Source organism: Nerophis ophidion, linkage group LG25, assembly GCF_033978795.1.
Source record: "Nerophis ophidion isolate RoL-2023_Sa linkage group LG25, RoL_Noph_v1.0, whole genome shotgun sequence".
Lineage (NCBI taxonomy): Eukaryota > Metazoa > Chordata > Actinopteri > Syngnathiformes > Syngnathidae > Nerophis > Nerophis ophidion.
Window position 1 is genome coordinate 34303302 of NC_084635.1, and position 12296 is coordinate 34315597.

At 39.2% G+C, this 12296-nt stretch overlaps 1 protein-coding gene across 4 annotated transcripts in view; it reads right to left on the bottom strand.

Moving 5' to 3' along the window:
- The window catches only part of rbm26 (RNA binding motif protein 26), a 50424-nt gene extending 40888 nt beyond the window's left edge, over positions 1-9536 (bottom strand). For 2 of the 4 annotated variants that reach the window (XM_061887624.1, XM_061887620.1), the window contains exons 1-3: positions 8835-9536; positions 3539-3657; positions 3333-3454 (exon numbers count right to left, since the gene is read on the bottom strand). In XM_061887624.1, coding sequence (XP_061743608.1) covers positions 3333-3454; positions 3539-3657; positions 8835-8893 — 300 coding nt within the window. In that variant the 5' untranslated portion in view covers positions 8894-9536. The remainder of the gene's footprint in view (positions 1-3332; positions 3455-3538; positions 3658-8834) is intronic. The other 2 variants (XM_061887623.1, XM_061887621.1) reach the window with 2 other exon arrangements.
- Between the last annotated feature and the right edge of the window lie 2760 nt (positions 9537-12296).

Below are 12296 nucleotides of genomic sequence, written 5' to 3' on the forward strand. Positions count from 1 at the left end.
AGTTTCTCGCGGTCAAGAGTTCCTGTCTATTTGGTTTATGTCCAGAGACATGAAAAGTGACACGTCGAGCATACAAAAGTCACTCTTCTTGTTCTGGGTCACTCACAGACGAGGATATTGAAAAGAGACACCGTGTATGTGCAATCTTACCATATCTCCAAATATTGAACAATATAAAACATGTTTTCAGTTATTTCACTTTTTTTTGCTAAGTACCGTATTTTCCGCACTATAAGGCGCACCAGATTACATCCAATCCAATCCAATCCAATCCACTTTATTTATATAGCACATTTAAACAACAATAACGTTTCCAAAGTGCTGCACAGCCATGTTAAAAACAATATTATGCTCCACCAATGACTGAATAAAAACAAAAAATAAATATAAAACCAATATAAAAAAAAACTATATAAAAACAAATATGATTAAAAACAATTTTAAAAGGGTAAAATCAATTGAAACAGTAAAATAGAAATCAAAGTGTATAAAAAACACAGAGGACAACAGAGGACAGAGGACCACACAACTCACGTAGTGTTAAAAGCCAAAGAATAAAAGTGGGTCTTAAGACGAGACTTAAAACACTCCACTGTGGAAGCAGTTTGAACATGGAGGGGCAGACTGTTCCAGAGCTTAGGGCCGACCACAGAGAAGGCCCTTTCTCCCCTGGTCTTAAGTCTGGTCTTGGGCACCACGAGCTGGAGCTGGCTCTCGGACCTCAGAGCGCGCGCAGGAATGTAAATTTGGATGAGGTCCGAGATATATTGAGGTGCCAGTCCATGAAAAGATTTAAAAACAAACAGCAATGTTTTAAAATCGATTCTAAAATGAACAGGGAGCCAGTGCAAACTCTGAAGAATTGGGGTTATATGCTGGCGTTTCCTGGCCCCTGTAAAAGTTGTGCTGCCGCGTTCTGGACTAACTGCAACCGGGAGAGAGCTTTTTGGCTAATGCTAGCATAAAGCGCATTGCAGGAATCCAGGCCACTTGAAATAAAAGCATGCACGACTTGTTCAAAAAGGTTAAAAGATAAAAACGGTTTAACCTTTACTAAAAGACGAAGATGATAAAAACACGATTTTAAAACGGCACTGACTTGTCTTATAAGGCGCACCTTCAATGAATGGCCTATTTTAAAACTTTGTTTATATATAAGGCGCACCGCATTATAAGGCGCATAGAATAAATGCTACAGTAGAGGCTGGGGTTACGTTATGCATCCTTTAGATGGAGCTGCGCTAAAGGGAATGTCAACAAAACAGTCAGGTCAGTCAAACTTTATTAATAGATTACAAAACAGCGTTCTGACAACTCCGTTCACTCCCAAAATGAATTTAACAGCTGTTTTATTATTTTCCCCGATTCAATAAACAGGTAAAAAACAGTCTGATACTGTTATGGTAAATCAAACGTTAGTGCAATCACGATATAGTACCACTTGAAATAGTGCAAGGCAATAATATTTCAATAACAACGTTACTCAAACGATAATGTCACACAACACAAAATAAACATGTAAAGCTCACTTTATTAAGTTATTCCTCATCCACGAATCCCTCAAATTCTTCTTCTTCAGTGTTCGAATCAAACAGTTGGGCGAATACGGCATCCAACATGCTCCGTCTCGTCGAAGTCGTCATTGAACGAGTCAGTGTCGCTGCTGTTAATGTTAAAATCTCTCGCTGCTGCTCTATTCCCGTCTTCTACAGTCTGACTGATCGCCTTGAGTTTAAAGGGGAACATTATCACCAGACTAATGTAAGCGTCAATATACCTTGATGGTGCAGAAAAAAGACCATCAATTCTTTCAACCGATTTCCGAACTCTAAATGGGTGAATTTTGGCTAATTAAACGCCTTTCTGTTTATCGCGCTGGAAGCGATGACGTCAGATTGTGACGTCGCCGAGGTAACACACCCGCCATTTTCATTTTCAACACATTACAAACACAGGGTCTCAGCTCTGTTATTTTCCGTTTTTTGACTATTTTTTGGAACCTTGGAGACATCATGCCTCGACGGTGTGTTGTCGGAGGGTGTAACAACACTAACAGGGAGGGATTCAAGTTGCACCACTGGCCCGAAGATGCCAAAGTGTCTGCCGCCAGACCCCCGTTGAATGTACCAGAGTGTCTCCACATTTGACCGGCGATGCTAAGGCAGACATGGCACAGAGATGTATGGATAACCTGCAGATGCATTTGCAACGATAGTCAACGAAATCACAAAGGTGAGTTTTGTTGATGTTGACTGCCAGCTAATCGATGCTAACATGCTACGCTAATCGATGCTAACATGCTATTTACCGGCGGTGCTAAAGCAGACATGGTACAGAGATGTATGGATAACCTGTAGATGCATTTGCAACTATATTACGTTTACTTCCACCTACATCTAATGCGAAAAAAAACACTTACCAATCGACGGATTTAAGTTGCTCCAGTGTCAAAAGATGCGAAAGTCCTGATCGTTTTGTCCGCACATTTTACCGCCGATGCTAACGCAGCTATTCGGCCATGCTATGGCTATGAATAGCGTCAATAGCTATTCGCTCAATAGCTTCAGTTTCTTCTTCAATACTTTCATACTCCAACCATCTGTTTCAATACATGCGTAATCTGTTGAATCGCTTAAGTCGCTGAAATCCGAGTTTGAATCCGAGCTAATGTCGCTATATCTTGCTGTGCTATTCCCATTGTTTGTTTACATTGGCAGCACTGTGTCTTCACAGAGAGCGAAAACAAGGCACTTTAAAGCTTTATTTAGGGATATTCCGAGACCGGTAAAATTAAATAAAAAAAATTCAAAAAATACAACAAGCCACTGGGAACTGATTTTTATTGTTTTTAACCCTTTTGAAATTGTGATAATGTTCCCCTTTAAACTCTGCGTCGTAAGCATGTCTCTCAATAGGAGCCATTTTGGGCTCTTTACATTAACACACAGAAACGGCACGCCTCCCACAGTCATATATCCCAGCATGCACCGCGCACTTCTGTTACGAAGGAAAAGGAAGTCGGCGGCTGTTTACCGTAGTTGTGAGACCTGTTGTGGCTCAATATTGGTCCATATATAAGGCGCACCGGATTATAAGCCGCAGTGCTTTTGAAAGAAATTTGAGGTTTTTAGGTGCGCCTTTAGTGCGGAAAATACGGTACATAACTCCACGAGTTCATTCATAGTTTTGATGTGACAATCTACAATGTAAATAGTCATGGAAATAAAGAAAACGCATTGAATGAGGTGTGTTCTATATATACACATCAAAATGTCAAATATCGGCGCCGATAAAAGATCGATCTCTAGTTTTTAGGACTCAAAAAATGCTACCTCATCGTTTTTCTGCTCGTCTTTGTCCACCGGCTTCACCACAGTGGGAATTTGTTCCGGGGCAGGCAGATAGCTCTTGTTGTTGACAGCTTCAAACAGCTTGTCCACAAATTGCTGGGTGTCTGGAAGAACGACATCAGGACAAAAAAAAAACAGATCAAACGAGACCTCGGACCAAAAATTACTACCACAAATGTACTAGTTACCTTTCTGAAGAAAGACGTCCAACTGGTCAATACACAAGGCTTTGAGTTCATTCTCAGTCTTGTCTTTCTTCACCAGGGCAACAACATACTTGGCCAGGGCTGAAGGGTCTGCTTCGCAGCTGCAGGGGCAGAACGTCCACAATGTCACGTCAAAGCAGGTAACCAGGAGGAAGATGCACCACTAATCCACATGGAGGTTTTACTTAGTGCGATAAATAACCACTAGAGCAGGGGTAGGGAACCTATGGCTCTAGAGCCAGATGTGGCTCTTTTGATGACTTCATCTGGCTCTCAGATAAATCTTAGCTGACATTGCTTAACACAGGGGTGTCCAAAGTGCGGCTCGCGGGTCATTTTTTAACGGCCTCGGCACGTTTTAAGAATACAATAATAAAAAAATAAAAAAACATAAAAAGTGATATAAGAGAGCAAACAGGTGAAATGTAACAAGAAATTGTTGCAATGTTTACTCTTATAACACAAAGCTGCCATGCAGGGTGTTTCTTTCTTTAAAAAATAATAATGAATCAAAATCAATGTCATTTTGAATTATTGACCTATTTAAGGCTTCAATTACATCACATTAAATATTCCACTTTGAGATATTTTTGGGGGAAAATGTTGCATATTTTGTGTTTTACCATAAAAAAAACTGAGCTGTTTTTTTTTTAAAGGGCCTAAAACAAACGAACAAAACATAAACAACAATAAAACTTAAAATTGACGGATATATCTGAAGTTGATCTCAAGATTATGGTGCTAAAAGTAAACGGTAAATAAAATGTATAATTTATTTTTTAACACTTTAATAAGTTGGACACTTTTGGATCCCCAATTATTTTAGAGTGAGTTTTTTTAAGTGTCATTGCTCCAAAAATAATAAATCAAAATCCAAAATTAAGGCTCCAATTATTACATAATCTCAAATATTCAACTTAAAAAAGTTATGGGTGAAAATATTGCATATTTTTTGTTTTTTCCATTTTTTTATCAAATGTTGATCTAGAGATTTAAAACTTTCATACTAATAAAAATGATAATACTGACACAGTTTTAATATTTGTTTTTATCAAAACCCTTTGGAGTCCCCGGGATCATAACTGAGTGGAGGCCTAAATGTATATTTTTTATACATATATTGTATTGGTTTTTAAAATAAAAATTATGAAAATGGCCCCCGCTTGCTCTGATTTTTCAGTGTGCGGCTCTCTGGAAAAAGTTTGGACACCCCTGGCTTAACACGATAATTATGAATAATTCCGCTAGTAATCACAGTGCTAAAAATAACGTTCAAAATACAAAACATTCTCATGCATTTTATTCATCCATCCGTTTTCTACCAGACTTGTTCAAGAAGTTGCATTAATGGTAAGAAGTATTTGACTTATTATTGGTTAACTTCAGAATAAGAATGTAATTAAAAAGAATAGGAGATTTATTATACTCTAAACATGTTGGTCTTACTTACAAATGCACAAAATTAGTTGTATTCAATGTTAAAAAATATTATATGGCTCTCACAGAAATACATTTTGAAATATTTGGCTTTCATGGCTCTCTCAGGCAAAAAGGTTCCCGACCCCTGGTTTAGAGGCTGAGGTTGTTTTCAGACATGTTGGCCAATCAGAATTGTTGAGTGCATTTATTCGTCTCTCACTTCAAACAGGGAGAAAGATGTCTCGCTCAGCGTTTATTCAACAGTAGAATTTTGTTATTTACAATCTTTGTCTGGGTTGGGCGTGCCAGCTTTACACAGAGAGCCAGCCTTGCCACTCGCCAGTGACAAATATCCCAAAGTAACAATTTAGGAAGAAAACAAATATGATTGCAATGCAAATGTCCCGTTGTGGTAATATTTCAAATTGGATGGGCAATATGAGCCCATCAACACGGAGTGATGGCAACAGACAAAAAAACAAAATTGTCTTTTCAACTGGGAAGAAAAAGCAATTTAAGGCCTACTGAAATGAGATTTTCGTATTTAAACGGGGATAGCAGGTCCATTCTATGTGTCATACTTGATCATTTCGTGATATTGCCATATTTTTGCTGAAAGGATTTAGTAGAGAACATTGACGATAAAGTTCGCAACTTTTGGTCGCTAATAAAAAAGCCTTGCCTGTACCAGAAGTAGCAGACAATGAGCGCGTGACGTCACGGGTTGTGGAGCTCCTCACATCTGAACATTGTTTACAATCATGGCCACCAGCAGCGAGATAGATTCGGACCGAGAAAGCGACGATTTCCCCATTAATTTGAGCGAGGATGAAAGATTCGTGGATGAGGAAAGTGAGAGTAAAGGACTAGGAGAAAAAAAAAAAAAAAAAAAAACTAGACGGCAGAGCGATTCAGATGTTATTAGACAGATTTACTAGGATAATTCTGGAAAATCCCTTATCTGCTTATTGTGTTATTAGTGTTTTAGTGAGATTATATGGTCGTACTTCTACAACCTGAAAGTCGGAGGGGTGTGGCCAAGGGTGTGGTGACCGCCAGTGTCTCCGAGGGAAGCCACGTTTCTCGACGAGGCGACGGCGGTCGGTGGGGCCGGGCTGAGATTTTTTATTTTTTTCCCTCTCCTCCACGGTGGAAGCATCGGACGGTCGGGGGCCGCCGGTGGGAGGAGGCAAGAGAGTCGCAGCTGCCTCTTTGACAGGCGCAGGGGGAACGACGCAAGTTCTCCGCTCATGTCTACGGTAAGAGACGATTTATTACAACCATTTTCTCACCGAACCCTGCTAGTTGACATGTGGTAGGGAACCATGTTTGCTTGACCGGGCTGTTCCATAGTAAAGCGTCACCGTCATTTTTCGGGAATGTAAACAAGGAAACACCGGCTGTGTTTGTGTTGCTAAAGGCGGCCGCAATACACAGCTTCCCACCTACATCTTTCGTCTTTGATGTCTCCATTATTAATTGAACAAATTGCAAAAGATTCAGCAACAAAGATGTCCATAATACTTTGGAATTATGCGATGAAAAGAGACGACTTATAGCTGTGTACGGTGCTGGAACAAAATGTCCTCTACAATGCCTGACGTCACGCGCACGCGTCATCATACCGAGACGTTTTAGCATGATACTTCCGCGCGAAATTTAAAATTGCAATTTAGTAAACTAAACCGGTCGTAATTTGCAAAAACAATTTTAAATAACCATAACTTTTTACCCGATTAAAAAGGTGTATAAAAGTGATAAGTCTAATAAGATAAATAGGTGATAAGTATAATAAGTGAGTAGTATTGTAGCTAACAGCTAAGTCTTCTACATATATGGCCTCTAACAAGATAAATAAGCGATAGGTCTAATAAGATAAATAAGTGATGAGTCTAGTAAGATCAATAAGTGATAAGTGTAATAAGTGATTAGCATTGTAGCTAACAGAAGAGCTAAGTGTTCTACTTACATGGGCTCTAATAAGATAACTAAGTGATAAGTGTAATAAGATTAAACGATAAGTGTAATAAGATAAATGATAAGTGTAATAAGTGAGTAGCATTGAAGCTAACAGCTAAGTGTTCTACTTACATGGGTTCTAATAAGATATATAAGTGATAAGTCTAATAAGATAAATAAGTGATAAGTCTAATAACATAAATAAGTAATAGGTCTGATAAGATAAATAAGTGATAAGTCTAATAAGTGAGTAGCATTGAAGCTAACAGCTAAGTGTTCTACTTACATGGGTTCTAATAAGATAAATAAGTGATAAGTCTAATAAGATAAATAAGTGATAAGTCTAATAACATAAATAAGTAATAGGTCTGATAAGATAAATAAGTGATAAGTCTAATAAGTGAGTAGCATTGAAGCTAACAGCTAAGTGTTCTACTTACATGGGTTCTAATAAGATAAATAAGTGATACGTCTAATAAGATAAATAAGTGATGAGTCTAATAACATAAATAAGTAATAGGTCTGATAAGATAAATAAGTGATAAGTCTAATAAGATAATTGAGCAATAAGTCAAATAAGATAAATAAATGATAAGTCTAATAAGATAAATAAGTAATAAATCGAATAAGATAAATAAGTGTAATAAGATAAATATGTGGTAAGTGTAATACGATAAATAAGTGATAAGTCTAATAAGATAAAAGAGAGTAATAATATAAATAAGTGGTCAGTGTAATAAGATAAATAGGTGATAAGTGTAAAAAGATAAATAAGTGATAAGTCTAATAAGATAAATAAGTGGTAAGTGTAATAAGATAAATAAGAGTAATACGATAAATAGGTGGTGAGTGTAATACGATAAATAAGTGGTAAGTGTAATAAAATACATAAGTGATAAGTCTAACAAGATAAATAAGAGTAAGAAGATAAATAAGTGGTAAGTGTAATACGATACATAAGTGGTAAGTGTAATAGGATAAATAAGTGATAAGTCTAACAAGATAAATAAGAGTAATGAGATGAATAAGTGGTAAGTATAATACGATAAATAAGTGGTAAGTGTAATAAGATAAATAAGTGATAAGTCTAATAAGATAAATAAGAGTGTTAAAATGAATAAGTGGTGAGTGTAATATGATAAATAATTGGTAAGTGTAATAAGATAAATAAGTGATAAGTCTAATAAGATAAATAAGAGTAAAAAGATAAATAAGTGGTAAGTTTAATAAGATAAATAAGTGATAAGTCTAATAAGAGTAATAAGATGAATAAGTGGTAAGTGTAATAAAATACATAAGTGATAAGTCCAACAAGATAAGAGTAATAAGATAAATAAGTGGTAAGTATAATACAATAAATAAGTGGTAAGTGTAATAAGATAAATAAGTGATAAGTCTAATAAGCTAAATAAGAGTATTAAAATGAATAAGTGGTGAGTGTAATACGATAATTGGTAAGTGTAATAAGATAAATAAGTGATAAGTCTAATAAGATAAATAAGAGTAAAGGGATAAATAAGTGGTAATTTTAATAAGATAAATAAGTGATAAGTCTAATAAGAGTAATAAGATGAATAGGTGGTAAGTGTAATAAAATACATAAGTGATAAGTCCAACAAGATAAGAGTAATAAGATAAATAAGTGGTAAGTGTAATAAGATAAATAAGTGATAAGTCTAATAAGATAAATAAGAGTATTAAGATAAATAAGTGATAAGTGTAATAAGATAAATAAGTGATAAGTCTAATAAGATGAATAAGAGTAAAAAGATAAATAAGTGGTAAGTCTAATAAGATAAATAAGTGATAAGTCTAATAAGATAAATAAGTGATAAGTCTAATTAGATAAATACGATGAATAGGTGGTGAGTGTAACAAGATAAATGAGTGTTGTACTTACATGGGCTCCAGTGTTTGGGACAGCCATGTTTTCAAAGCATCCAGATTTTCAATGATCATTTTAGATCAAGCCCAAACTTTGGAGGCAGCAGGGCCAGAGTCCACGCCACCTGGGGGGACTACTATGTTAACTTGGGAGGCACCGAGGCCAGAGTCCACGCCACCTGGAGGGGACTACTATGTTAACTTGGGAGGCACCGAGGCCAGAGTCCACGCCACCTGGAGGGACTACTTATGTTAACCAGGGCCAGGGACTACTATGTTAACCAGGGCCAGGGTCCACGCTACCTGGAGGGACTACTATACTATGTGCGCAGGCCTGGGAGGGAGACTTAAACGGAGCAGGCCTGGAAGGATGTCGGACATAAAAGGGAGCAAGTTGAGTTAGTTAAATAGTTAGTTAGTGAGTTAGTTAGTTGTAGTTGAGCTGCAAGTGAGCGGCAAGCAGGCTGGCGAGGCGCAGTTTCCAGGCCTCAAACGTGCTATCGAGCTCCGGCGGTTGAATCGCTCCAGAGCCACGTCTCCGCTGCACCTGCGCGTCCAGCCTCGATGGAAGCTCCACGGGTAATTGTCATTAAAAATAAAGATTTAAAAGGCCAACGAAGGCGCGTACAACTTGTCACTTTATTCACGCTCCGCGATAGCTAACGTGCCAACCCGACTATTTACTTCCGCTTCTGATCTCGTCCCAAACTCTCGCGAGACTAACGTAAAAAAAAAAAAGCAGCGTGACGTATGTGTGCGTGTGTGTGTTTGTTTGTGTGCGTGTTCTAGTATTCCTACCCTTCTTGAGACATCAACAAGGAAAAGTTCCATCCATATGAGGACCGGTGAACAACCTTTTTGAAACCAAGAGCTACTTCTTGGGTACTGATTAATGCCAAGGGCTACCAGTTTGATACACACTTTGAAAAAATCGCCAGAAATAACCAATTTGCTCAATTTACCTTTAATAAATCATCTATAGGGCTTCACGGTGGAAGAGGGGTTATCAATCAATCAATCAATGTTTATTTATATAGCCCCAAATCACAAATGTCTCAAAGGACTGCACAAATCATTACGACTACAACATCCTCGGAAGAACCCACAAAAGGGCAAGGAAAACTCACACCCAGTGGGCAGGGAGAATTCACATCCAGTGGGACGCCAGTGACAATGCTGACCATGAGAAACCTTGGAGAGGACCTCAGATGTGGGCAACCCCCCCTGCCCCCCCCCGTCTAGGGGACCAAAAGCAATGGATGTCGAGCGGGTCTAACATGATACTGTGAAAGTTCAATCCATAGTGGCTCCAACACAGCCGCGAGAGTTCAGTTCAAGCGGATCCAAGACAGCAGCGAGAGTCCCGTCCACAGGAAACCATCTCAAGCGGAGGCGGATCAGCAGCGTAGAGATGTCCCCAACCGATACAGGCGAGCGGTCCATCCTGGGTCCCGACGAGCGGTCCATCCTGGGTCTCGACTCTGGACAGCCAGTACTTCATCCATGGTCATCGGACCAGACCCCCTCCACAAGGGAGGGGGGGGACATAGGAGAAAGAAAAGAAGCGGCAGATCAACTGGTCTAAAAAGGAGGTCTATTTAAAGGCTAGAGTATACAGATGAGTTTTAAGGTGAGACTTAAATGCTTCTACTGATGTGGCATCTCGAACTGTTACCGGGAGGGCATTCCAGAGTACTGGAGCCCGAACGGAAAACGCTCTATAGCCCGCAGACTTTTTTTGGGCTCTAGGAATCACTAATAAGCCGGAGTCTTTTGAACGCAGATTTCTTGCCGGGACATATGGTACAATACAATCGGCAAGATAGGCTGGAGCTAGACCGTGTAGTATTTTATACGTAAGTAGTAAAACCTTAAAGTCACATCTTAATTGCACAGGAAGCCAGTGCAGGTGAGCCAGTATAGGTATATATGTATGTATATATGTATATAAAGGTATATACAGTACAGGCGTAATGTGATCAAACTTTCTTGTTCTTGTCAAAAGTCTAGCAGCCGCATTTTGTACCAACTGTAATCTTTTAATGCTAGACATGGGGAGACCCGAAAATAATACGTTACAGTAATCGAGACGAGACGTAACAAACGCATGGATAATGATCTCGGCGTCTTTAGTGGACAAAATGGAGCGAATTTCAGCGATATTACAGAGATGAAAGAAGGCCGTTTTAGTAACGCTTTTAATGTGTGACTCAAAGGAGAGAGTTGGGTCGAAGATAATACCCAGATTTTTTACAGAGTCACCTTGTTTTGCATCTGCCTCACAATACGAAGGTCCTGCAGTCCTGGGTTCAAATCCAGGCTCGGGATCTTTCTGTGTGGAGTTTGCATGTTCTCCCCGTGAATGCGTGGGTTCCCTCCGGGTACTCCGGCTTCCTCCCACTTCCAAAGACATGCACCTGGGGATAGGTTGATTGGCAACACTAAATGGTCCCTAGTGTGTGAATGTGAGTGTGAATGTTGTCTGTCTATCTGTGTTGGCCCTGCGATGAGGTGGCGACTTGTCCAGGGTGTACCCCGCCTTCCGCCCAATTGTAGCTGAGATAGGCGCCAGCGCCCCCCGCGACTCCAAAAGGGAATAAGCGGTAGAAAATGGATGGAAATCATCTACAAACCGTATTTCCTTGAATTGCCGCCCAGGCGCTAATTAGTGAAGTGAATTATATTTATATAGCGCTTTTTCTCTAGTGACTCAAAGCGCTTTACATAGTGAAACCCAATATCTAAGTTACATTCAAACCAGTGTGGGTGGCACTGGGAGCAGGTGGGTAAAGTGTCTTGCCCAAGGACACAACGGCAGTGACTAGGATGCAGAAGCGGGAATCGAACCTGCAACCCTTAAGTTGCTGGCACGGCTACTCTACGAACCGAGCTAAACCGCCCCATTAATTTAAAGACCTACTGATAGTTGACTTTATATTTAGATAGTTTATACATCAATGATGAAATATTAACTTTGCAACACATGCCGATACGGCCTTTTTAGTTTACTAAAAATACCATTTTAAATTTCCCAGGAGTTTCGTCTTGAAAACGTCGTGTAATGATGACGTGTACGCAAGACGTCACGCGTTTTTGGGAAATATGAGCGCTGCACACACACACAGCTAAAAGTCGTCTGCTTTAACGGCATAATTACACAGTATTTTGGACATCTGTGTTGCTGAATCTTTTGCAATTTGTTCAATTAATATTGGAGAAGCAAAAGTAGAAAGATGGAGTTGGGAAGTTTTAGCCTTTAGCCACACAAACACACGGTGATTCCTTGTTTAAAATTCCCGGAGGTGAAAATTTACTATGGATCACAGCGCGGTCAAGCGAACATGAATCCAGACCAAATGTCAACCAGCAGTTTTCGGTGAGAAAATTGTGGTTAAAAAGTCGCTTCTTACCGGAGAAAAGCTGAGCTTGTGCCGTCCATGAAGCTGCCGTCGACTCCCCTGAGACATTGGCTTCAAGA